Consider the following 23,553-nt stretch of genomic DNA (forward strand, 5'->3'; position numbering starts at 1 on the left):
ACAGGACAGACTGCCTGCACGCAGCAGGCACCTCAAACTCTGACTCCCTCAGGCTTCCTTCCCAGGGCTGGCCAGTGGCCGAGCCAGGCTGTGAACTGGTTTCTTTCCCCAACCCAGCAGCCTCCCCTCGGGGGAATTGCGGCCACAGGTGCAGGGAGCGGTTTCTCTCCACTCGGGGCCTGAAGCACACTGGCAGGGGCTGCCCCTGGGCCCACAGCCGAAGGGCCCAGCAGTGGGGCCATTGGAGCCCATCTCCGGTGGGGCTGGGCAGGAAGTGGGGCGGGGCTTGGGGCCAGTGAGGTGGAATCTGGTACCCCAGGACTGCTGCAGCCCAGACTAACCAACCCGCTGGGAGAGATGCCTGGGGGTCCCGGAGTCCCCCAAGTGCCGTGTGCTACTATCTTTCTCCTCTTCCTAATCTCCGCTGTTGGTCTGGGTACGTGGCTAACAGGCTGGTGCTGGGGGGCCGGGGGAGGACTGGAGGCTGGAGAGAGGGCTTGGGCAGAGAGAAGGGCACTAGGAGTGGGGGGAGAGGAACCGGCAGGTGGGGGGGGGGGGGCAGTGCTGGGAAGGCCCCTAAAGAAACTGCATCTGTCTGCTTGACTGTCCCAAGCAGGCCGCAGGTCCGAGGGGAGGCCGGAGGGGGCTCGGCGAAGTTGAAGGGCCGTCCACGGCCACATGGAAGGAGACAGGGGCTCGAGATGACTTCCCCACCCCCTCATCTCCCCTCACAGGTCAAAATAAGGAACTAAGGTCGCCCTTGACTGAGCTCCAGAGCTGGGGGCAGGAAGAGCACTTGGGGGTAGGGCTCAGCTTCACGGGGGAGAAACAGCTTTCTCCTTCTCTGCCTTGAGTCTCGGTCACCCCGATGGGCTGGAGCCCCTTTTCAATGCTGGGGGAGGGGTTCCTCGTTGACACTGTCCTCCCAGCTGTACTGCCCCCCCCAACCCCATCCCGGCAATGCCAGCTAGTGGGGCTGTGACCACCCAGGTTACACTGGGAGCCGGGCTGGGGAATGTAGCCCATGACCCTGAGGTGGCTGCCTCTTTCCCCCCCCTCTTCCCCCTCCTCTCTTCCTCACCTCCCACCTCCTCCCTTCAGAAGAGGGCTGTGGGCTGGCTTCCTTTTGACAACCACCGTGCTGAGTCCCTACCCTAATCCCCAGCCCAGCCATCAACTGAACTCGCTCCTGAACCTCTCAGGTTGACACATGAAAGTTACAGAGAATAACGGGTGGGCGTGAGGGTGCAGGGCAAGGCAGGCCCAAAGACTGGCAGGAAGAGGCCCGGGAGGCTCAGGCTTTAAAAACCCCAGCCACTCCCCCTGCCCTGATGATGCCAGGCAACAGATTTGCCCTCCCCGGGCCTCAGCTGTCCCACCTGTAAACTGGGATGAGAGAACCTACCTCTGAGGGTTTTGTGAAGATTACACAAGATAAAGTGGCAGGGGGGGGGGGCGGGGGGGGGGGGGGGGGTGGAAGGAGGACCAGGAGGGCCTTCAGGAGGAGGTGACGCCCAAACTGATTCTGGAGGGAGCTGCCTGGGCAGGGGCACCTCTGCCACTAGGGAACCAAATATCCAAATGCCAGTGAATTCAGTGGGGCCAAAGCACAGAGCATGGGGAGGGGGGCAAGAGGGAGTGCTGGAGAAGTGAGGGGGACCCGCAGGGGTGTGTCCTCCCCTCCTCCCCCAGGGTGTCCTCATCCTCCACAGGTGTGCCCTCCCTCCGCTGCCCTAGGTACAGCCTCAGTCCCCCAGCAAGCGTATTCACTCTAACCCGCAGCCTTACTCCAATGACAACACCATGTGCCCTCTTCCCCCCCCCCCCCCCCCCCCCCCCCCCCCCCGCTGGAGTGTCCTCACGCCCCACGACACACACACACACACACACACACACACACACACACAGGCAGCTGCCCGCAGGGGCCGGAGCTGGGGCCTGTGTCCCCATCCACAGTCCCTGACTCCTCCGCCTCTCCACAGGCCCCGGCTGCCAGGCCCTGTGGGTGGATGGGGGCCCACCATCAGTGACCGTCAGCCTGGGGGACACCGTCCACCTCCAGTGTCTGCACAATGGCAGCAGGCCGGACAGCACCCTGAACATCACGTGGTGGCGTGTCCTCCAAGGCAATGCCACGTGGCCCGATATATTCTGGAGCCGCGGTGAAGGCCCCAACGGCGAGCTGACCATCAGCACCGTGAACAAGAGCCACATGGGCATGTATAGGTGCCAGGTGGAGGAGAAAGTCCCCAACAGCAAAGTCCCCAACTTCCTGCAGTCCTGCGGCACCTACCTCCGCGTGCGCGGTGAGTGGCAGCCCTGGCTGGGCTCCGGGGATCTCCCCTACCCCGCCCCCCCCCACCGCTGCCACCCTGCCTGGGAGGTGGCGGACGGAGCCAGTGCCCCCACCATGGGCATATCCTGGTCCGCACTGCCAGATCTCCTCATCTGTGGGGTGGGGGCTTCAGTGGTCTGGCGTTGTGGGGGGGGGGTGCTGGGAGGCCAGGGGTGTGGGGGCAGGGGGCAGCAGCGCTCTGAGCAACACCCCTCCTCACAGAGCCACTCTCCAGACCTTTCCTGGACATGGGAGAGGGCACCAAGAACAATATCATCACGGCCGAGGGCATCATCCTGCTGTTCTGTGCTGTGGTACCTGGGACACTGCTGCTGTTCAGGGTGAGCCCCCTGGGGATCAGGGCCCTCTGAGTCTGAGGTTACCTGCTAAAATGGGAGACTGACAGCACCCTCACAGTGCTGAGGGGGTAAATGAATTAGTACCATGATGGGAGTTTAAAGAGTGCGGGGGCCAAGAGGGGTATCTTGCCTCAGTCTCCCCTCAGGGCTGTCCTCAACCTCCCTACCCCAGGACATTCTCAACCCCCCTCCCCCCACCCCCTCCCCAGATGTACCTCCCTCTCCCCGCCCCCCCCCCAGTCATGGTGTCTCACTCTACCCCCACCCCCAACGGGGAGTGCAGTGGCCCTCCCTCCAGGGAAGATGGGGGCTGCGTGTTCCCCCAGGGGCCTCTGACCTGCACCAGCCCCTCTTGAGGCCACGGCGGCCACTGCCATTTACTGTGATTGCTGTTATTTGTGGAAGGACAGTGGAGACAGCCGGGACACCTGCCACTCCCCCGCTATGTGGTTTTGGCGTGCCCCTTACCCCCTCCTGGCACCCAGGAGGGTCTGAAAACATTCTCCCACAACCCCCCTCACTGAGGCTCCCAATTATCCACCCCCACCCCCAGAAACGATGGCAGAATTTGAAGTTCGGGGTGGACGTCCAGGATGACTATGAAGACGAAAACCTTTATGAGGTGAGTGGTGGGTGGGGACAAGTTAGGGGCAGGCGCCTGGGGGTTCTCGTGGGGTCCTCCCTAGGGTCATCGGGGGCAGGGGCTCGGCCATCAGGGCGCTGAGGCCCGCCACCATGTGTCCACCCCAGGGCCTGAACCTTGATGACTGCTCCATGTACGAGGACATCTCCCGGGGCCTCCAGGGCACCTACCAGGATGTGGGCAGCCTCCACATCGGAGACGGGGACGTCCAGCTGGAGAAGCCTTGACCCTGAAGGCTGCCCCACCCGGCTGTGCTGCCAGCCCCTGTGCCCCCTACCCCACCCCTTCCTGTTCTCTTTTCACAAAATCTTCCCTGGGAGTGTCCTGACTCAACTTCCCCCTTGGGGGTATCCACTCTTCTTCTCTCTCGACTGTCCTCATCCCCTCCCCACACCCCAATTTTCTCCCGCTGCCCGCCCCAGCCTCCCCCTACACCCAGCGGGTAATGAGCCCTTAATCGCTGCCTCCAGGGGAGCTGATTGTAGAGCCTCGTTAGTGTCACCTCCCCCTCCCTGCTCTGTCATGGCCACTTAGTGATAATAAATCCTTCCCAACTGCAGACCTTGGCAGGAGTCATGGATCTCATGGGGATGCCCCCCTCCCCTGGTGGGACCCAGGAGTCCAGGCCTCTGGCCTCCTCCTTCCTCAGACCCAGGATCCTGGGCCCCCAGCCCCTACCCATTGTCCACACCTGGGACCAGGTAGCCAGCCTTGGCTGCCAGGTGAGAGAAACAGGAAGTGTCTGGGGGAGCATCTTGCCCAGGCTACATCCCAGAGCAGGGAAGAGACACAGGAAGGAGCCAGGTGACCATATCCATTTCTGCATATTTAAGTCTCACAAACACAGGGGCCTGTCTGGTGGGGCCGGTACCAGACTCGGACCCTGATCACAGCCAGGCCATACCTGTTCTCTGGCAGTGGAGTCCAAGCAGGGGGATTTGTAATCTGTGGCTCTGACTTGGGGATGGTAGGGAGCCCCGGGGGTGGGGGGTGCGAGTGACAGAAGCAGAGGGACACAGGGTTTCTGGGAGAGGAGAGACAGGCCAAGACACAGAGAGATAGTGATGGAGAGAGAGCAAGTGAAGAGAAACACAAGGAATGGACAGGGAATCAGGGAGAGGCAGAGGTACTGGGACAGAGGGAAAGCAGGAAGAGAGAGAAAGGAAAGGTCCATGAAAAAATGGACACGGAGAGGCTGACCCCCCCCCCCCCACCCCGAGACTCTAAGGAAAGCAACAGTGGGGGAAATGACTGAGGTGGCGATGCAGAGAGATACAGAGCCCCGGAGGTGGGAAGAGAAGGGCTCTGAGGGAGAAGTGACAGAGGGGAGGGACAACGAGGGGAAGCGGTGGGGGGGGAGAGGGGGGGCAGGAGGGAGCGGGAGGAAAAGACCCCAACGGAGAGAAAGTGGCAGAGAGGGGCACGTAAAGAAACACGCACAGCGAGGCAAATAAAAGAGAGGAAGACCGAGAGACCCGGACGGAAAGCAAGGGAGGCGATGGCGGACACCCGGCAGGGGCGAGAAACGTGGGGCCGACGCCCTGCGGATGGACAGACGGACAAAGCCGGGAGGGGCCGGGCGGGGCCGGGGCGGGGTTGGGGCCCACGGGTCCCCTGCCGAGGCGGGGAAGGAGGGGCCGGGCGAGCGGCAAGAAGGGGAAGGAAGCGGAGGTGCCGGGCGGGCGCGGGGCGCGGGCAGGAAGCGGGGAGGGGCGGCGGGGCGGGGGCCTCCGGAAAAACGCCCCAACTTCCTGCCCCGCCAGAGTCAGGAAGCGGGAGCCGGGACACAGGGCCCGGGATCGCCGAGCCCGACCTCGGGCGCCCCGCCGGTCGCCTCCCCGCGCGGACACCAGGTACACCGTCCCTGGCCCCGCCCGGTCTCCCGCCCCTCGGCTGCCCGGGGAAGTGGGGAGGAGGAGGGAGGGGGCCGGGGCGCTGCCGTCAGTGGAGGGGCCTTCGCTGCGCCCCACAGAGCCAGCGGCCGCCCCTCCCCGGGCCTCAGTTTTCCCATCTGTCAAAGGGGCAAAGAGGAGAGAGAGCTCATGCCTGCCGAATGCCCAGTATGTGGGGGTGAGGGGTGCGAGGCCGGGGTCAAGGCCTCCCAATTGTGTAGCCGAGGACGGATGACCGACCACTCCCATTGTACTGCTGGGGAAACTGAGGCTCGGGGAGCGGAACCGACTCATCCCAGGGTACACACACCGTGAGACCGAGTGGAGTTGGGATTTGAACTTGCAGGTGTTTCAAGCACCTTCCTCCGACTCCACATGCTTTAGGGCCACTTAAAAAGAAAAACGTCCGTAACCACGCCGTAGGCCGCGGTGAAGCTGAAAGTTGCAGAGCGCCGTTTGAAAGCAGTTTTGGAAAGCTCTTTTTCTGGGCCATTGGTTATACCCTGAGACATGGGTTGTAGGGGACAGAGCTAGAGACCTTCCCCCCATTGTACAGGTGGGAAGACTGAGGCTCGGAAAGAGGTAATTACTTTTTCCAGGTTACACTGGAAAGGTATCTGCGGAAAAGGTACGCTGGAACACAGGATTTTTGCATTACAGCCCCAGCAGAAAGCGTGCGGCCGGGGCGGGGGGTGGGGAGTGGGGGATGCGGGGAAAAATTAACGTACACCTTGGGAATTCAGCTGGTTCCGGAGTTAGGAAGGCAAGATAGGGTGGGGAGCCCAGTCCGGAGACTAAGGGCCACGGGTGACTCGGAGCTCTCGAATTGAGCCTTGGCCAGGGGGCTGGAACCACTTTCTAGTCGGCCTGGGGGCGGGGCAGGGTAGAGTGACAGGAGCAGTCGAGATACGGAAACGCCAGTCCTCCAAGGCAGGCCAGAGCGGCCCTGTCTGGCCAGCGTGGCGCAGTGAAGAGCTAGAGCGGCCGGCGGGAGGAGTAGAGTCGCCTGGGCAGTAGCCTGGCAGGAGCTAGGCTAGAGTGGCTGGCGGGAGGAGTGGAGCTGGAAGCAAAGGTAGATTTGGGGACAGCTAGAGCGACTCGGAGTTGGGGGTGGGGGACCGGCGCGCCGAGACTTCGGTTCTGGCGGCTGCGGTGGATACTCCAACGACCAGGAGCAGGTGAGGGACGCGGCCCCTGTCAGGCGTCAAACCCTGACTCCGCAGGTCCGCCCCAGCATCCCTGGCCGTGCAAACCGCCACGTCCCCTGTAGGATTTGGGGCCCGTATAGACCCGCCACGTCCCACATAGGATTTGGGGCTGTTATGGATCCGCCACGTTCCATATAAATTACAAGGCCCTACAGGCTCACCAGCTTTCTGCTAGCCCCCCATGGAAACTCGGCTTCTTAATAGAGGCAGGCTTCTTAATAGATCAGTCATTAGTACCTCCTAGAATCCTGGGCCCTGTAGATCCTAGGTCTTGGGACTACCACAGGCTCCTATAGAATCCTGGTTCCCTTTTTACCTTACATAGGTCCCAGGAACTGGCTATTTTACATATGGAATCATGATTCTGTGTGATCCCCAGATCCGTGTAGACCCACCATGTGTCAAATAGAATCTGGGGCCTTATACATTCCAAGGGCCCTTCATGGACTTAATTTGAATACTCTATTTTAGGTTCTTAAAGGCTCCCTCCCAGAGGTTCTTGGAGACCAGGGTCATCCATGCAATGTCTTATAGACCCCAAACCTTGCACAGAATCCAGGCGCCCATGTAGTCCCCGACCCGTGTCTGCTTTGCTTTAGGACCCTTATCTCTAAGAACCTTCTAAACCTTCCCCAGCCAGCACCACCCCCAGTCCCATGCACACAGCGTCCCCTCTGCTGGACCTTAGGCCTTGTCAGTTGCCTAGAGATCCATCTGACGGCTTCAACCTATAATTGCCCTTTGTGGCAGCCCCTCACCCTGTATCTCCTAAGCAGCCAACCCCTCACCTTCCCTGCCAGCATCCTCTCTGAGCCCTAAGTCCCTGTGAAGCAGCCTCAGCAGCAGCCTGCACTCCTGCCCAGGTCACAGTGCCCACATACCTCTGACTTCCCCAGACACCATAAAGAGACCCTATAGGTCTCAGCTTCGGTTCAGATTTTAGTTTCTTAAGGTTGGGGTGGGGTTTCCCCATGCTCTGAAGCAGCACATTCTGATAAATGCATAAACTCTGGAGCCAGACTACGTGGGTCTGAATCCTGGCGCTGTGCCTCAGTTTCCTCTTCTGTAAAAGGGGGATAGTTATAAAACTGAACTCCAGGGTTCATTTAGAGGATTCAATGAGTTAATACCTATAAAACAGTTACGTTGTACCCGGCACATACTCAGTGGCCCTTAAGCGCGGATCAGGTGTTAGCTATTATTTCGTATTAGCGTGATGAGGAATGAAGCAGGTCACGAGCATCTAGTGCATGATTCCGGGTCTGCCTGGCACTGAGCATTTGCTCACATAATGTGGGTCCTTTCCTTTGCCCTTTTGGAACCTCCCTGCCTCTGTTGAACCTTCCCTCGCCCCGCCCCTTCCCCCCCCCAAGTGGGATGAGCACGGACGTTCCATGTGCGTGGTCATGTTTTCCAGCCCAGAAGTTGCAGCTGGTGGCCTGGTGAAGGTTTTCCATCTCGAACGGGAATACTAATCGCATGGGGTGCTTGTGGTTGTGAGCGTTGAGTTCGTATGTGAGAAGCACTGAGAGCGATGCCTAGCACACTGTAAGTGCTAGGTAAGTTTAGCTTTTGTCATAAATAAGCACTATTTTTTTTTTCTTTTTGCCTTGGTTTACAAATTTATTTAAGTGAAGTTTAAACGGTGCTCAAATCTTAAGTTAACCCAAACTTGAAGTTGGACAGATACACTCTATGGAAAAGAATAAAAACAACGCGTGCCCTGGGGAACCCACAGGACAGCACTTGAAGACTCCAGAAAGCGTCGCTGTCTGATGAGCCTAATCAAAATCATAGCCACCGTTTATTGAGTGCCAGGGAGGAGGCCTGTGGAGGAGGGAGAAGGCTGGGTCTGAGGCGACCGGGGTTATAAATAGCTTTGGGAGAGGCCCCCCCCCACAGCCCTGCTGGTCCACCCCACCCTGTTTCCACAGCTCCTTCCCGCCTGACACGGGCTCGAGTGGCATTAGTCAGCCTAATTAAGGACACAGAAGATGGCGGTGGGAAGGCACAGGGGGAAGTGGAGACTCTAAGGGAGACAAGATGGGAGAGACAGCAAGAGATGGGAGAGAGAGAGATGAGAGACAGCATCTGACACAGTGACTCGGAGAGGACTTGGAGAGGTGGCTGCAGAGCCAGACATGGGAAGACAGGCAGAGACACAGGGGACAGGCAGGGAGCAGCAGAAGCAGTGTTAGGGGGAGGTTCCTGACTCGGAAGGGAGGCAGAGATGGTGGGGAAGTGAGACGGGCCGGAAGGGAGGGAGGAAAGGGAGACAGGGAGAAGAGAGGCAAAGACCTGAGGCACATTCATGGGACAGACAGCCAGGGAGAGCTGGCTGGGGCAGGAGGGCCGACCAGACAGACTGATGCAGGGTGAGGGAGACCGACACCCCTTGGGGATGGACTGGCTGAGGACTGTCCCTTGTTTTTTGGGATTGGAAGCTGGGGAAGATACCGGGTCCCTGAGGGAAAGAAACTGCTGGGTTTGGGGAAGGAGGTTCAGTTTTGTTTTCTAATGTAGAGCGAGTTGGGGGTTGGGGGATCTGCCATTAGGTTTCCTGTCACAGGAAGTGGGGCTGGTGGGTTCAGAGGCAACATCCTGCCCCAAGCCTGTCAGATGGAGGAGAGCCCCCCACACCCCAGTTATCTCCCTTCTACCTCCCTTTCAACCTTCCCAACTCTGCTTGGCTCCAGGCCCTGCCTCCCTAGGACCCAGCCTGCAGCCCCCTCCTCCCTCAGACCCAGGAGTCCAGGCCCCCCGGCCCCTCCTCCATTAGGGACCCCAAATTACAGGCTCTCACGTCCACAGCTCTCTCATGGACCCAGGCTCCTGGGCCCCCATCTCTCCCCCCATTCCAAGGCTCCCTGTCCTTGGGCTCCCCGCCCTGGCTGGCCTCTGAAGGGCTCTTTGTCGCCACACAGAGGCCCCATTGAGCTGCGGAGGCCGGGATTGGGGGGGGGGGGTGCTGTTTACTCACCTTCACACCTGGGCCAGGAATCTGTGAGTAACCGCCCTGTGCCTGTGCCGCTGCCTCCTGCCCCCCCTAACCGTGGCCCCTCCTCTTCCTCAGCCCTGTGGAGCCCATGGAGGCAGACGACATTGCCCGCGGGCTGGTGAGTGGAGAGAGCCTGGGGTGAGAGGACTGGGGGACTGAAGTGAGGAGCACTGTGAGCTGAAGCCATCCCTCTTCCACAGGCCCCGGGACCACCGCGGCCTGGCCTGGTGCCAGTCAGCATCATCGGGGCTGAAGACGAAGATTTTGAGAATGAGCTGGAGACGGTGAGGGGTGGAAAAGCTTCTGTCCCAGTCTCCCTAGGCCCCAGCCCTCAAGTCCCATCTTCAGGGTCCCCTCCCTCCTTAGGTCCATCGTTGGATGCTGCCCCCTGCCTCCTCTCGCCGCTCGCCCCTCTTTCTCTAATCTTCTGGGTACCACTTTGCCGTCCCCTACTACCCCATCCCTGATGCCCCATTAGAGCACAGACTTTCACCCTTTTTACTCTCACCCTGGTTTTTGTCACCGTCTTCCTTAATTGCGGCACAGACCCCTACTCTGTCTCCTAATGCCTGTCCTTGTCACCCACATGCATAACATTAGATCTCATCCCCTGTCCCCGACACCAGCGCTGGCCACCACCCTTACAACGTAGACACCACTGCCCGTGGTGGTGTGGGTGGGGGACGGGTCAAGCCCAAGGCTCCCCTTCTCCCCACCTTCTCACCCCCATCCCCACCCTCAGAATGCAGAGGAGCAAAACAGCCAGTTCCAGAGTCTGGAGCAGGTGAAGCGGCGGCCTGCCCACCTCATGGCCTTCTTGCAGCACGTCGCCCTGCAGTTTGAGCCGGGACCCCTGGTGAGGGCAAGGCCGGGTGGGCAGAGGGAGGGGTGGGGCCGGGACAGGCCACAGCGCTCAGAGAGATGGACTAGTGAAGATGAGCTGGGAGGGTTTGGAAAACAGATCCAGAATACACAGCACAAGATCTAGAAACAGAGAGCCAGAGAACTAGCCGCGTGATCCCAACAGGATTGCAGGTGCCCCGTGTCCGTCTCCGTGAGCAGCAGGTGCAGGCGGGAGAGTACACCCAGCAGGGGCACCCGGAGGGCAGCAGGGAATCCTGAAGCTGGCAGAGACCGTGCCCCACCCCCGCCTTCCCAGCCCGTGGCAGTGACAGCGACCTTTCCCACTGACCCTGCAAGTGGATCCCCCTCTGTGGCCTCGGCAGGTGCCACCGGTCATTCAGGGCTGGTGCACGGGAGAAAGCCACTAGCCTTCCCAGGTCCAGGTGGCACAGGAGGTCCCGGTCCAGAAATAAGAAGCCACCACAAGCAGCCCACAAGGCAGAGAGAATGCAGTTGATGATCCACAGATATCAGACAGAAATTACCTGGGCAGTGGTGGATGCCCAGAGAGCCATGCCGTCCGGAAACATGCAGAGTCCAGAGAACCCAGTGGGTGATTTAGAAAGGAAGAGGCCACCGCTCGGGCTGGAGGGGGTTCCAGGCAAGGATCTCCTCCCAAGATGACCCAGGGCAACCCAGCACAGGCTGCAGTTAGGGGGTAGCCTAGAGCACTGGACTGCACTGGAAATGCATAGTAGGTCCCTCTGGAAACCAGAGATTGATAGAAATGCCAGGGCAGGATGCCTGGGGGATGCAGAAGGGAGGGCGCATTGACTGATCCTGTGGCTTCCGAGATCGGCAGGAATCGGGAAGGTGCCTTCTCTCCAGAAAAGTAGCTGCCCCTTGCCTGTGAATGGAGGCTCTGGCCCTCCGGGCGAGGGGGTCCCCCTACTGAACCTGAGGTTTCTAGAACCTGAGCTCTTGGAACTCAGCCCAGGGTGGTGCTGACTGCCATGGCCTTTTACAGATGTGGAAACTGAGGCCTGGCGAGGGCCGGGGGCTTGGCTGAGGTGACCCAGATGCCCCCCTTCCCCGCACCCCAGCATTTGGAATCTGTCCTCCTGCTGCTCCCTCACCTCATCAGCTGGGAAAGCGGCCAAGAAAGAGTTGCGGTCCCGTGGGCTGCTTCCTGTTGGCCTCTCCTGGAGTTTGGGGGTGTGCAGACGCAGATTTGTTGGAAATGGTTACAGCAGAGAAATAGATTCTTGCCCCTGCTGGGGCAAGTCCTTAGCGCAGAGACCATGTCCCTTACCGGACGAGAGACCCCAGGAGCCCGGTTGGAGTTTCCAGTGCCCTGCCAGCATCACCCAGCATGGGGCTGACACACAGCCAGCCTCAGGAAAAGAGCGGTAAATGAATGAGAGAGCCCACTTGTCCACCTGTTTATTTACTCAGCCCCCACTGTGCACTGGGCCTTGTCTGGGGCACAGACGAGTCAGAACCTCACACACACACACACACACACACGCGCGCGCACACGCATCCTCAAGTCTCTCGTGGTATTGTGGCTTTTTTTTTTTAGAGCAAGAGCACCCACCAGCAGAGCAGGGGGAGGGGCAGAGTGAGAGGGAGAGAATCTCAAGCGTGCTCCACCCCCAGCTCACGGAGCCCAGCTCTGGGCTTAATCTCACGACTCTGAGGATCATGACCTGAGCTGAAATCAAGAGCCGGATGCTTAACTGACTAAGCCCCCCGGGCGCCCTGCTCACGGTGTTCCTAGGCAGTGGGGTGTAGTGGAATAGGCTGCCTGGATTCTGATCCCAACTTTGCCACTTACTAGCTGTGTGACCTCGAGCAAGCTTCTTCAGCTCAGTTTTCTTATCTGTAAAATGGGATAACGTTGACCAGGTTAACGTGGTTAAAGGGTTTAGAGCAGCATCTGGTACGCGCCCCTAGCTGTCTTAGTGTAGCAGGTGACGCCAGGAGACAGAATCGGAGAGAGCCATTTCACGGGACAGAAAATTAGCAAATGCTCTTGGTGGCCCCAGGGAGGCCAAGAGAGGCAAGGGCCTGGGTGGCCGGGTGGGGGGGGGAGGGGATGATGGAAATCAGGGAGCACTAGCAGAAGGTTTGAGCCCCAGGCTTTTTGAGGGAGAATATGGTTTGGGGAGGGGGAAGAAGACGAGTGACAGTCTGTCTCCCCAGCTCTGCTGCCTGCACGCGGACATGCTGGGTTCACTGGGCCCTAAGGAGGCCAGAAAGGCCTTCCTCGACTTCTGCCACAGCTTCCTGGAAAAGACCGCGGTGAGAAACACCTTCGGGGGACCCCAGCCCCTCCCCGCCCCATTCCTTGGTCCTGGGGAGACTCTGGGCCACCCTGGTCCACCCTCCGCCGCTCCCTCCCCTCAGACCGTCATTCCCAGTGGGCTCCTGGGCTGCGGTCCCGTGACCCCACCACTGCCCAGTCCTCTCCTTCATTCTGTTCTCTGTTCTCTGTCCCGAGCAGGTTTTGCGGGTGCCAGTCCCTCCCACTGTCGCCTTTGAACTTGGTAAGGAGAGAAAAGGGGACTGTGGGTGGGGGAGAGGTTGCTAGCCGGGGGGCTGGGGTATCCGGGGAGTCTCAGGGAGGGAGGCCACCCTTTCTGCTCACGGGGACAGTAGAGATTCCTCCTCCCCTTCCCCCTGGTCACTGCAGCCCAAGGGTGGGTGGAACTGGCCTCCGGCCCCCTGCCTGTGTCCCTACACAGACCGCACACGGCCCGACCTCCTCTCCGAGGACCTCCAGCGGCAGTTTGTGCAGGAGGTGGTGCAGAGCCAGCAGGCCACCGTCAGCCAGCTGCTGGAGGACTTCCGCTCCAAGCGGCTCATGGGCATGACGCCCTGGGAGCACGACCTGACCCAGCTGGAGGCCTGGGTGGGGCGGGACCGTGCCAGCTTTGAGGCCCGGGAGCGGCACCTGGCCGAGCGGCTGCTGACCCACCTGGAAGAGATGCAGTGAGTGGGGCCCGTGCCCTGTCCAGCCTGGTGGGGGGGGGGTGGTCCCTGCAACTTCACGGTTCCTTAACGTTTGGGCTCTGGGTCCCCTGGCCCTGGCATTTTAATCCGTCTGGTTGTCTGGTTTTGTGTCCTCTCTTCCCAGCTTTGGGGCACCCTCCCAGTTTCCAGGTCTTTCCACAGCCTTGCATGTGGGCCTGGCGCTTGGGTCCTGTCCTTGCAGCTCCCGGCTGCCCTTGGTGCCCTCGAAAGAGACACTCCTCCCTGCTGCGATCCTCCTTCCCCTCAGCATTGGCACTCTCCCTCTCTGCCTCTTCTTTCTCTCCTGTCCCAGCAAGTTTATCACAAACTTCTTTCTTCTTTTTTACAGACACACCATCTCGACTGATGAGGAAAAGAGGTGATGGAAGCAGAGAGGACAGCAGGAGAGGCATTTAGCCCCCTGGGACCCAGGGAGGAGGACCAGGGGTCTGGGGGCCTGGGCATGGAACGGCATCCCTGGCCCTGTCCTCCGGAGCCCTCTCCCCCTTCCTCAGACACTCACTTGGAAGCTGTTGTGGGGTTGGGGTGGGGAGCGAACGTGGAGGGGAAGGCTTGGGGATAGCGGTGTCCCTGCGGCCATGGGCATGTGCGCATCTGTGCACGTGTCGGGGCCCTCACCATCCCCTTCCCACAGTGCCGCTGTGGTCAACGCCATCAGCCTGTACATGCGCCACCTTGGGGTGCGGACCAAGAGCGGGGACAAGAAGTCAGGGAGGAATTTCTTCCGAAAAAAGGTGCTTCCCTGAGCGCCCAAACCTGGCCCTTTCTCCCCAGGGACTCCTGGGGAGCCCCGTGACTCTGGCCTCCTGGGGTCTGGCTCAGCTTTGTTGGGGTCTCAGAAATGCACAGCCCCCTCTCCACTCTCCTCCTTCCCTTAGATGATAGGGAATCGGCGGTCAGATGAGCCAACCAAGACGAAGAAAGGCCTGAGCATCTTCCTGGATGCTGCCCGCTGGAATCGGGGAGAGCCCCAGGGTGAGGTGGCTGGCCCCGGCCCTCCCTGACTTCCCCCACACCGCCCCTGCCTCATGGTCCCGTCTTTTCATTTCAGCCCCAGATTTCCGACACCTCAAAGTCGAGGCTGATGGTAATGGTCCTGAAGCTAGCTGGGGGCCTCGGGGAGGGGGTGGGGGGGGGGAGGATGGAGCTGGAGCACAGGCTGCTGTGTGGGTTAGAGTCACTGGGCTCTCATTTCCACTTTCTTCTGGATGTTTCTCCAGCTGAGAAGCCAGGCCTTACAGAAAGGAGGGGAGGCCTGGGGGTGCCCTCCCGGGACCGGAACACTGGAGCTGCCGGGCAGGACATCCCTGGAGTTTCTCTGCACCCTCTGTCTGGGGACAGCCCTGACCGGGAGCCAGGTGAGTTTCCTGGGTCTCTCAGAGAGACCGCCCCTCCCTGCTCCTGGTCACCGGTCTTGTTAAGAAAACCACCCCCTTCCCTCAGTTCACCCATTCCACAGCTTTCCTCTCAGGCTCCCGCTGCTCTCCAGGTGATGCGTTTCCCACCTGTTTGGACTACGTTTCCCATCAGCCCCCCACAGCGGCATTTCCCAGGACCCTCTCAGTACACTGTCAGTCACCCCCACGGATCTGAGACAGCTGCTTGGCTGGGCCTGGGTTCAGATCCTGGCTCTGCGGCTTAGTTGTGTTGTATCTCGGGAGTCACTCCTCTGTCTGAGACTCAGGCTCCTCGTTTCTAAATGGGACCCCCCCCCCCCCCCCCCCTGTCCTGGCTGGGGGTCGGGAGAGGGAATGGACGCGGAGGCATCATGCAGAGCACCCGGTCTCCCCTGCTTCAGTGTTTTCTTCACCACCTCCGCCCCCCGCCGGCCCCAGCTGCCCACAGCCGTGTTCTTAGAGGCCTTTCCATTTCCACCTGTCCGTCCCCCGCTGAAGCACAGGGCAGCCTCTGGTGTCTGGCCGGCGTTGGGTAGTTTTAGCCCCCATCCCCCATTCCCCGGGGGTCACGGAGGCCCCCCAGAGCATGGGTCTTGCCACGAGGGCCTGGCAGCCAGCCTCGCTCTCCCCCGCTGCCCGCACAGGTGTTGATGCCCCACCAGAGCTGGGGGACCCGCCCCCGCAGGGCCCGGCCAGCCTGGAGCCCGTGGTGCCCCCGGAGAACACGGAGGAGGGTGCTGAGACAGAGAGGTGCCCGGGGCCGGGTGCGGGGGGAGGGGTTGCTGGGAGCAGGACCAGGCTTACCAGGCTGGGGAGGCGTGCGCCGTGTGCCGGGTCGCGCTGCCATCTGCACCTGCTGTCCCCGAGCCATCTCCACTCTGCCCTGCTCCTCCTTTTTTCCATTTTCCGCCTTCTCTTTCCTTCTCCGGCTTCCTCTTTTCTCATCTCCTCCACCCACTTCCTCTTCTTGCGCTCCAAGCCCCTTCAGGTTTTCAGCCCTTCCCTCCTCTTCTAAGCCACCGCCCAGCGCCTTGCTCCTGCCTCCCCGTGCCCTGTCCTCCATCCCCCACCCTGTGTGCTCCATGCCTGGGGGCCCTGTCCCCCTCACAGTTGGGGGGCAGGCTCTGCCCCCTGCCTGTCCTTGTGCCGCTGCTTTGGGGACCCTTTGGTGGGTGGGGGAGGTGAGTTGGGTTCCATTTGGGTCCACCTCTGACCCTGTGCCCCTCTCTCCCCAGAAAGTGGAAGAGGTGGGTGCCTGGGCCCTGGGTTGGGGGAGGGCTAGCCCCTCCCCCACTTCTCCCAGCCCCTCCCCTCTCCCCATGGGCCACCCCCTCCCCTTCACCCTGCAAGGGGTGGGTGGGGACATCACCCTCCCAGCAGAAGAGCTAAGTATTAAAATCCCCTTCCCCACCTCACTCCCAGCTCTGCCCCCACCATCCCCCTGCCTCAGGGAAGGGAGGGGTCAGTCCTGTGCTCCATACTGGGTTTCCCTCCCTACCCCTCCTGACCACCCCCACTGCCCCAGCACCCCGAAGTCCCACTGCTCCTTCTGACTCTCTCCTCTCTTCTGTTGCATGTTCAATCTCTGTCCTGGTCTCCCCTACCCCCGTCTCCGTCTGTCCCTGTCCTGGTCTGTCTGTCCCTGACCTGGTATTTCCCCACCTCTGTCCCTGTCCTGGCCTCTCCCCGTCTGTCCCTGTCTTGGTCTCTCCCCATCTCTGTCCCTGTCTTGGTCTCTCCCTGTCTCTGTACTGGCCTCTGGCTGACTCTGTCCTTGGCCTCGGGGTCCAGGCTATCGGGGCGTCTGGGGCGCTCGGAGAGCCTGCGGGTGAGTGACCGCCGCCGGCCTTCCCGGGGCAGCCTCGGGGCTAAGGGCCGGGGTGGGGGCCGCTCCCGGAGTGACGTGGACATGGACCCCAGCTCTGCCACGGCCGTGCTTGGCCCTGCCCGACGAGCCACGTAGGTCATTCCTCCCCCCATCCACTGAGGCAGCCTGGAGAGTCAGAAGGATGGTGGGGGCGGGGTTGTTGCCAGAGTGACAGAGACCTGGGTTTTGGATGCTAAGGTCACCAAGGTCACAGGAAAGGTGTGGGACTCTTCTTTCTAGAGATCTGGGGGCATATGGGCTACTTTGGAGGCATTGAATGCCAAGGCCACAGAGGGGGGTGGGACACTAGGAATGGAGGTCTTCTCCCTGGGATGCCCCAAGCCAGGGCCCTAACAAGGCCTCTGTCCCACAGCCCTGAGCCTGGAGATGAAGGGGACCCAGGTCGGTCTGGACTAGAGCTGGAACCAGAAGAGCCCCCTGGCTGGCGGGAGCTCGTCCCCCCAGGCACCCTGCACAGCCTGCCCAAGAGCCAGGTGAAGCGGCAGGAGGTTATCAGCGGTGAGTACCCCTCCCTGCACTCCCTGTGGCCAGCCACACAGCCCAGTTCTGCCGAAGAGACAGGTGCGGGGAGATGTCCCCCCGGGGATCAATGACAACAGGCCGGACTGCAAGCTGGCCTGTTCCCATTGAGGGCCATTCATTATGTAAATTGTAGAACAGCCACTCGTGGAACAGGACTGTGGCTGTCAGCCCGTCAAACTGACGTCCGCAGAGAGTTTTTGGTAGTGCGGGACAGTGCAGGCAGGAGCTGGAAATGGTACAGAAAGTTGTATTTCTAGCGCAAATCCTTGCTTCCTTATTTGGGAAACACGGATAGTAATGGTCCTACCCCAAAAGACTGTCACGAAGCTGAGATGTTTCACGTGATGTTTAGCGTGGGTGTGGGGCTGGGTAAGAACGTTCCGATGTGACGGTTATTACCGTGATCTTAACCGTTTAGGGGCGAAATGGGCAAGTTTCAGAAGATAATATATCAGTGCTTGCTTCTGGGCAGAGAGATGATGGGAGTATCATTTCTGTCTCGATTCTTTTCTGTGATTTCAAATTGTGCGGAGGGGGGTTTGGCAAAAGTAGAAGACCTTTTTGGAAGCTCTGGTTTGGAAGTTCATTTACAAGTTACTTAGTAAGAAGGGTACTCGTTTGGAATTTTTAGGGCAGTTAGGTGAATCCTTTTTGTGTTACCCTCCTAGGGACGTGATCCAAACGTAAAGCAACGCCATCTGATAGCATTTTCCGGAATCATGAAAACACGCAACATCTGTGCTGTCCAGCATGGTTACCACCAGCCACATAATGGCTCTTAAGCCCTTGAAATGTGACCAGTACAACTGAGAAGTGAATTTTGTATTTCATCTCATTTTAATTAAATTTCGAAGGCCCGTATGTGGCTAGTGGCTACCGTAGCAGACAGCACAGCACTTTCTCTAGTCAGAAAAATACGAATAATGTGGAATTGTACATTCGGTCTCCAGGAACTCCTGGGGCCCCTGAAATCCAAGCATATGGTCCCTCTGGGGGCGGGGTCCCTGAATCCAAGGCTATCGGCGTGTGTTTGAGGGGTTGTTGTTGTTCCAGAAACCAAGGCTGAGAGACTCACTGGACCTTTAGACACGAAACACAGCTGCAGGCTTGCTGGTGGTGGTGTGACCGTATCATCCCAGTTTGCCTGGGAGTTTCCTGGCTTTGGCAATGAAAATCCCACGTGCCGGGAAATGCATCGGTGCCAGGCAAACTGGGAGCCGTGGCCACAGCCTGGCTGGCTGCTGCGGACGAGGAAAAGCAGTGATGGGCTAAGGAACCCTCAGTGGCTATTTCAGGGGCAAATGACTGTCCAGAGAGAGTCGTCCTCGTCCCCCTCTCCCAACCTGCCCTTGAGACTGCACCCCGTAGTTTGCACTCTCCCCAGCCATGCTGCCTGTTCTTTGCCCCCCACCAGAGCTGCTGGTGACCGAGGCGGCCCATGTGCGCATGCTCCGGGTGCTGCACGACCTCTTCTACCAGCCCATGGCGGAAGGAGGCTTCTTCCCCCTGGAGGAGCTACAGTACATCTTCCCCAGCCTGGACGAGCTCATCGAGGTGCATTGTGAGTGCAGGGCAGCGGCCCCACAGTGCGCCCCACCGTGGGCCCCCTCCTTCAAGGCCTTGGCGGCTAGACCTGGAGCCTAGCACGTCTCCCTGAGTCCCTACCCCGGCCAGCTTCTTTTCTAGCAGTGGGGACAGCCCCAGACCCCCAGAGCTCACATTCCATGGGGCACATCAATAAGTGTGGGGGTGGGGTGGGGGACAGCCCGTTGGCCCCAAGACCCTGCAGCCCAGCCACCGCCGTCTCCTGACCGGCTCTGCATACAACCTTGCACCCTGACGGAGGTCCTCACAGGGCCCTGACAGAGCACCCCCTTTCCTCACCGTGCTCCACAGCCCAGTTCCTCGATCAACTGATGAAGCGGAGGCAGGATAGTGGCTACCTCATTGAGGAGATCGGAGATGTACTGCTGGCCCGGGTGAGGGTGCCCAGCCCCTGCCCCCCCTGGGAGCCCCTCCTCCCAGCCAGGGACCTGGAATCCAGGCCCGAGGAGGCCAGCTCTCAAGCCTCCCCTCCATCAAGACCCGGGGGTCTGGGCCCCTAGCCCTGTCCTCCTGTCTAGGCCGCTATTCCCACGTGAGGCCCTGCTCTCTCCAATCCTACCTGAGACACCCTCCCTGGCCTGAATCTCACTATAGTTTGATGGTGCCGAAGGCTCCTGGTTCCAGAAAATCTCCTCCCGCTTCTGCAGCCACCAGTCATTTGCCTTAGAGCAGCTCAAAGCCAAACAGCGCAAGGAGCCTCGGTTCTGCGCCTTTGTGCAGGTAAGGGGGAAGCCTGGACCCCGGGGCCCCGGAGGGGGCTGGTGTCCCAGTCCCCGAGGTGAGCCGCCTCCACGCTACTCTCCCCTCAGGAGGCCGAGAGCCGCCCGCGGTGCCGCCGCCTGCAGCTGAAGGACATGATCCCCACGGAGATGCAGCGCCTGACCAAGTACCCCCTGCTCCTGCAGAGCATCGGGCAGAACACAGGTACCGCGGGCCCCGCTCTCCCATCTCCCGCGTGGCTGTGGGACCTGAGCTTCCGGGGCTGGAGCCCACCGGGGCCGGTGTCTCCTCTGCCACAGAAGAGCTGGCCGAACGGGAGAAAGTGGAGCGGGCGGCTGAGTGCTGCCGGGAAATTCTGCACCACGTCAACCAAGCTGTGCGCGACATGGAGGACCTGCTGGTGAGCCCACGTGTGGCCCTGGGCCCAGGGCACTGGGACGAATGTGTGCAGAGGTTGGCCCGGCCTTTGTCTCGTCCTCCCCGGGGCCACTTCTTGGGAGGTCGGGCCCAGCCCTTGGCTTGTCCCCCTCGGGGTCACTGTCGGTCAGCCCCAGCCCTTGGGTTGTCCCCGTGACTCTCCCTTCCCTGCCCCAGCGGCTCAAGGATTATCAGAAGCGCCTGGATTTGTCCCACCTGCGGCAGAGCAGCGACCCCATGCTGAACGAGTTCAAGGTGGCTCTGCCTGCCCTGGCCTCCCCTCCTCTCCTCTCCCTTGCCTTCCCCTGCCCTCAGCCAGCCCTGACCCTCTGGCCCCAGGGAGTCTCCCATAATGCACCCAGGGAGCGAGAGCCACCCCTGTGCCCTGCACCCCTCCTCATTCCCAGCGGGTTGCCCCTCCTGATGATCCCCGACTATGACCCTGGCCCTGTGAATCATCCCGACCCTCCCCTGCCCTCGCCTGCATCGACCATGATTCCTTCCTGCCTCCAGAACCTAGATATCACCAAGAGGAAGCTGGTCCACGAGGGCCCGCTGACGTGGCGGGTGACGAAGGACAAGGCTGTAGGTGGGTGCTGGCGCCGAGTGGGGCCCAGGGGCGGGGCACTCAGAGCGGGGAGGCCGCTGAGCTCCGGCCTTGCCCTGCAGAGGTCCACGTGCTCCTGCTGGACGACCTGCTGCTACTGCTCCAGCGCCAGGACGAGCGGCTGCTGCTCAAGTCACACAGCCGGACGCTGACGCCCACCCCCGACGGCAAGACCATGCTGCGGCCCGTGCTGCGGCTCACGTCCGCCATGACCCGCGAGGTGGCCACCGGTGAGGCCTGGCCCGGCGGCCCCGGGCACACCCGCCCGTGGAACGGGAGGTGACCCTCTAGAGAGCTGGAGAACGCACGTTCTAGCACTTGGGAGGCCGCTGCGGAGGTTGAGAAGGGGGCGGTGTGAGAGGCCCCCAGCTCGCCATGGCGGGGGGCCGGGCCGGGTTGTAGATCTTAGGGCTACACGTGCCCGCACAGGAGCAGCCAGCTCTGACCGGCGTTCGAAAAGACACCGTGGCTGCTTCTTGGGGATGGTGGGGGAGCAGCGGTGGGGGCGGGAGCCCAGTGAGGAGGGGTTTGCACGTGTGCTGCCGGGAAGCTGCACCAGGGGCTCCAGGGGCTTGTGTGTGGAGCCAGACTGGGGACTGGCTGCCTGATGGATTAGGGGGAGTGAGAGGGAGGGACGGACTGAGCTGGGGCGTCTGAGGCCACCGCAGTCAGGGGCTTGCCCAGGCTCAGGGGAGGCACAAGGTGGGGTGACCCTGGCTCCAAAACCCCCCTCCCTCTTCCTGCAGATCACAAAGCCTTCTATGTCATTTTTACCTGGGACCAAGAGGCTCAGATCTACGAGCTGGTGGCCCAGACCGTGTCGGAACGGAAGAAGTGAGGGGGTCTGGGTTCTAAGCTTGGGTGGAAGAGGAGGTCCAGGCCCCGGGTCTCCAGGGGCAGGGCTGGCGGTGGGAGGCCCTGACACAGGGTCTGGGGGGCTCTGACTGCCCCGGGGCCTGTCTCCCCAGCTGGTGTGCCCTCATCACGGAGACCGCTGGATCCTTGAAGGTCCCTGCCCCTGCCTCTCGCCCCAAACCCCGGCCCAGCCCAAGCAGGTGAGGGGCCTGGGAGGAAATTGGAGGGCTGAGGAGCCGGGGGAGACCTCTTTCTGTGCCCCAGAACCTGAGCTCTGGCCGTGTGTGTGTGTGTGTGTGTGTGTGTGCATGTGTGTGCACGTGCATGCACACCCACCACCCCGTCACAGCCCATCTGGCTCCTCTCCAGGTCCCTCTGTCTCCATCTTCCAGCCTCAATTTCTCTTTGTCTCTGAACCTCCTTGCCTCCTCCTGTTGTCTCCCTGCTGCCCCCCAGGGCTGTGGGGTCACCCAGTACTTCCTCCCCACAGCACCCGGGAACCCTTGCTCAGCAGCTCGGACAATGGCAACTGTGGTGGCCGAGAGATGCCCCCAGCTGACGGTGAGCCTTTTCGGGGGGGTGCTGGAAGGGGGCAGCGTTGCCGAGGACACCCGGCCGGAACTGAGCACCCTCCCTGCTCCCCCACCCAGGCCGCATGGAGAGAATCTTCAGCACCCTCCTGCCCTACTGCAGACCTGGCCCTGAAGGCCAGCTGGCGGCCAAGGCCCTTGAGAAAGGTAGCCCTGTGCCGTCCCGTCCCGTCCTGCTGCCAGCCCGGCTTTCCAGCTTGCCTCCTGCCCGGGCCTGCATGCCAGGCCTGTACCGCCACCCTCAGGGGGCCGAGCCCCTCCTTCTGCAGCCTCTGTCCCTTCCTTGACCTTTCAATTCAACCTCTCCCAGGACACCATCTTCCATGCCCTCCCACCCTGCCCCAGCTCCAGCCACAGGCTCACCTCTGCACCCCACCTCCCCTCTTTGCCAGTCCTGCCTCTGACTCTGTCCTCTTGTCCCTGGCCAGTGCTGTCCCTGAAGCAACTCCTGTTTCCCTCGGAGGAAGATAGTGGGGCAGGGCCTCCCCGTGAAGGGGATGGGGTCCCGGGGGGTGGCCCCCCGAGCCCGACCCAGACCCAGACCCAGGACATTCAGGAGAAGCTGCTCAGCCTGGAGGAGACCATTAAACAGCTGGAGGTGGTGGCCTGGGGGGAGGGTCAGAGTGGGGGGAGGATGGGGCTCGGTGGAGGGACCTCCCTCATTGATGACCTCCCTGCCCCCCCCCCCCCCCCCCCCCCAACCAGGAGGTGGAAGAGGAATTCTGTCGCCTACGACTCCTCTTGTCTCAGCTTGGGGAAAACCCTGTCCCCCAGCCTGGCTGTACCTGAGGCTCCCTGCCCCAGGCAGGTGAGTGGGGGAACCAGAGGCCCCAACACTGCCCAGAGGGGAGGGACCAGAGTGGGCATTTCAGGGCTCCCTTGTCCACAGCCCCGTCCATCTCTCTCCCTTGGTCTCGCTGTATCTCCCCGTGCCACCTCCTGGCCATCAGTTTCTGCTTCTCGGGCTCTTCTGTCCCCTCCCTGCCCATCCTCTCCCTTCCCTCCCTCCTCTTTGCCCCCCACCTCTGTCCTCCCAACTCCACACCCTCTCCGCTTCCCTTCTCCTCCAGCCCCCAGGCCTTCCGCAAGACTGAGGGCCACCCGCCCCCACCGCACAGCTGCCGCAGCATCTCCAACCCCAAGGGCCTGAGGAGAGGGAGCCAGGTGTGCCTGGGGGGCCCAGCTGGGATCACTGCCTCCCCCCCAACCTCCCGTTGGCCTTGGCCTTCTCTCCCTCCTGCCTTCTGCTTGGGGGACTCAGGGCTTCATTCCAGGGCGGACCCACAGTGACCTCCCATTCCCCGGGCCAGCTCTGTATTGCCTGGGGTTGGGCCACCCCTCCATCCCCCCACCCCCAAGTGCCTTTGCTCTGTTTTTATACCCTGAATTGGAGGTTTATTTTTTAATATATATTACCTAAGGAGAGGTCTGTGTGTGTGAGGGTGGGGTGGGGGCTCTGGAGTGGCTTCTGGACCCTCCTGGGTTGTCTGACATCCCCTTCTTCTCCAGTTCTTCATTGATTCCTGTGCTTTAACAGAGACTCCCAAGGCCACTCCTCCCACACCCTGAGCCCCCGCCGTCACCCATGACACTGGGCTCCCCCACATCTCACACTCCTTTCCGTTCTTTATTTTTGTA

At 61.1% G+C, this 23,553-nt stretch overlaps 2 protein-coding genes across 4 annotated transcripts; both read left to right on the forward strand.

Moving 5' to 3' along the window:
- Positions 1-287: 287 nt before the first annotated feature.
- CD79A (CD79a molecule) lies at positions 288-3,896 on the forward strand. The gene is made up of 5 exons (XM_049621760.1): positions 288-436; positions 1,983-2,306; positions 2,558-2,676; positions 3,248-3,316; positions 3,445-3,896. The coding sequence occupies exons 1-5, from the start codon at positions 358-360 to the stop codon at positions 3,562-3,564; spliced, it is 711 nt and encodes a 236-aa protein (XP_049477717.1). The 5' UTR covers positions 288-357; the 3' UTR covers positions 3,565-3,896.
- Positions 3,897-5,946: 2,050 nt separating this feature from the next.
- ARHGEF1 (Rho guanine nucleotide exchange factor 1) lies at positions 5,947-23,340 on the forward strand. Of its 3 annotated transcripts, XM_049621739.1 has the most exons (32): positions 5,947-6,407; positions 7,855-7,985; positions 9,511-9,553; positions 9,636-9,719; positions 10,178-10,291; positions 12,484-12,582; positions 12,785-12,827; positions 13,026-13,272; positions 13,643-13,672; positions 13,949-14,048; positions 14,193-14,289; positions 14,366-14,401; positions 14,535-14,672; positions 15,356-15,461; positions 15,947-15,958; positions 16,503-16,670; positions 16,952-17,097; positions 18,536-18,682; positions 19,018-19,100; positions 19,321-19,446; positions 19,536-19,650; positions 19,746-19,846; positions 20,041-20,118; positions 20,377-20,452; positions 20,533-20,700; positions 21,217-21,304; positions 21,439-21,525; positions 21,816-21,886; positions 21,976-22,062; positions 22,344-22,513; positions 22,621-22,723; positions 22,986-23,340. In XM_049621739.1, exons 2-31 carry the CDS (start codon positions 7,972-7,974, stop codon positions 22,702-22,704), a joined length of 2,958 nt encoding a protein of 985 aa, XP_049477696.1. In that variant the 5' UTR covers positions 5,947-6,407; positions 7,855-7,971; the 3' UTR covers positions 22,705-22,723; positions 22,986-23,340. The 3 variants fall into 3 exon arrangements, with proteins under 3 accessions (XP_049477696.1, XP_049477697.1, XP_049477698.1); XM_049621740.1 differs by lacking the exon at positions 15,947-15,958; XM_049621741.1 differs by lacking the exons at positions 15,947-15,958; positions 16,503-16,670 and having other exon boundaries at positions 5,948-6,407.
- The last annotated feature ends 213 nt before the right edge of the window (positions 23,341-23,553 follow it).

Source organism: Panthera uncia (genome assembly GCF_023721935.1).
Source record: "Panthera uncia isolate 11264 chromosome E2 unlocalized genomic scaffold, Puncia_PCG_1.0 HiC_scaffold_19, whole genome shotgun sequence".
Taxonomy (NCBI): domain Eukaryota; kingdom Metazoa; phylum Chordata; class Mammalia; order Carnivora; family Felidae; genus Panthera; species Panthera uncia.

What these genes read in the sequence shown, in the direction of transcription:
- CD79A (XM_049621760.1), top strand. Translation starts at nt 358, where the DNA reads ATGCCTGGGGGTCCCGGAGTCCCCCAAGTGCCGTGTGCTACTATCTTT. An exon ending in GGACACTGCTGCTGTTCAGG is followed by an intron (nt 2,677 to 3,247) that starts GTGAGCCCCCTG and finishes CCCCACCCCCAG; the next exon opens with AAACGATGGCAGAATTTGAA. An exon ending in AAGACGAAAACCTTTATGAG is followed by an intron (nt 3,317 to 3,444) that starts GTGAGTGGTGGG and finishes TGTCCACCCCAG; the next exon opens with GGCCTGAACCTTGATGACTG.
- ARHGEF1 (XM_049621739.1), top strand. An exon ending in GCGACATGGAGGACCTGCTG is followed by an intron (nt 19,847 to 20,040) that starts GTGAGCCCACGT and finishes TCCCTGCCCCAG; the next exon opens with CGGCTCAAGGATTATCAGAA. An exon ending in AGACCATTAAACAGCTGGAG is followed by an intron (nt 22,514 to 22,620) that starts GTGGTGGCCTGG and finishes CCCCCCAACCAG; the next exon opens with GAGGTGGAAGAGGAATTCTG.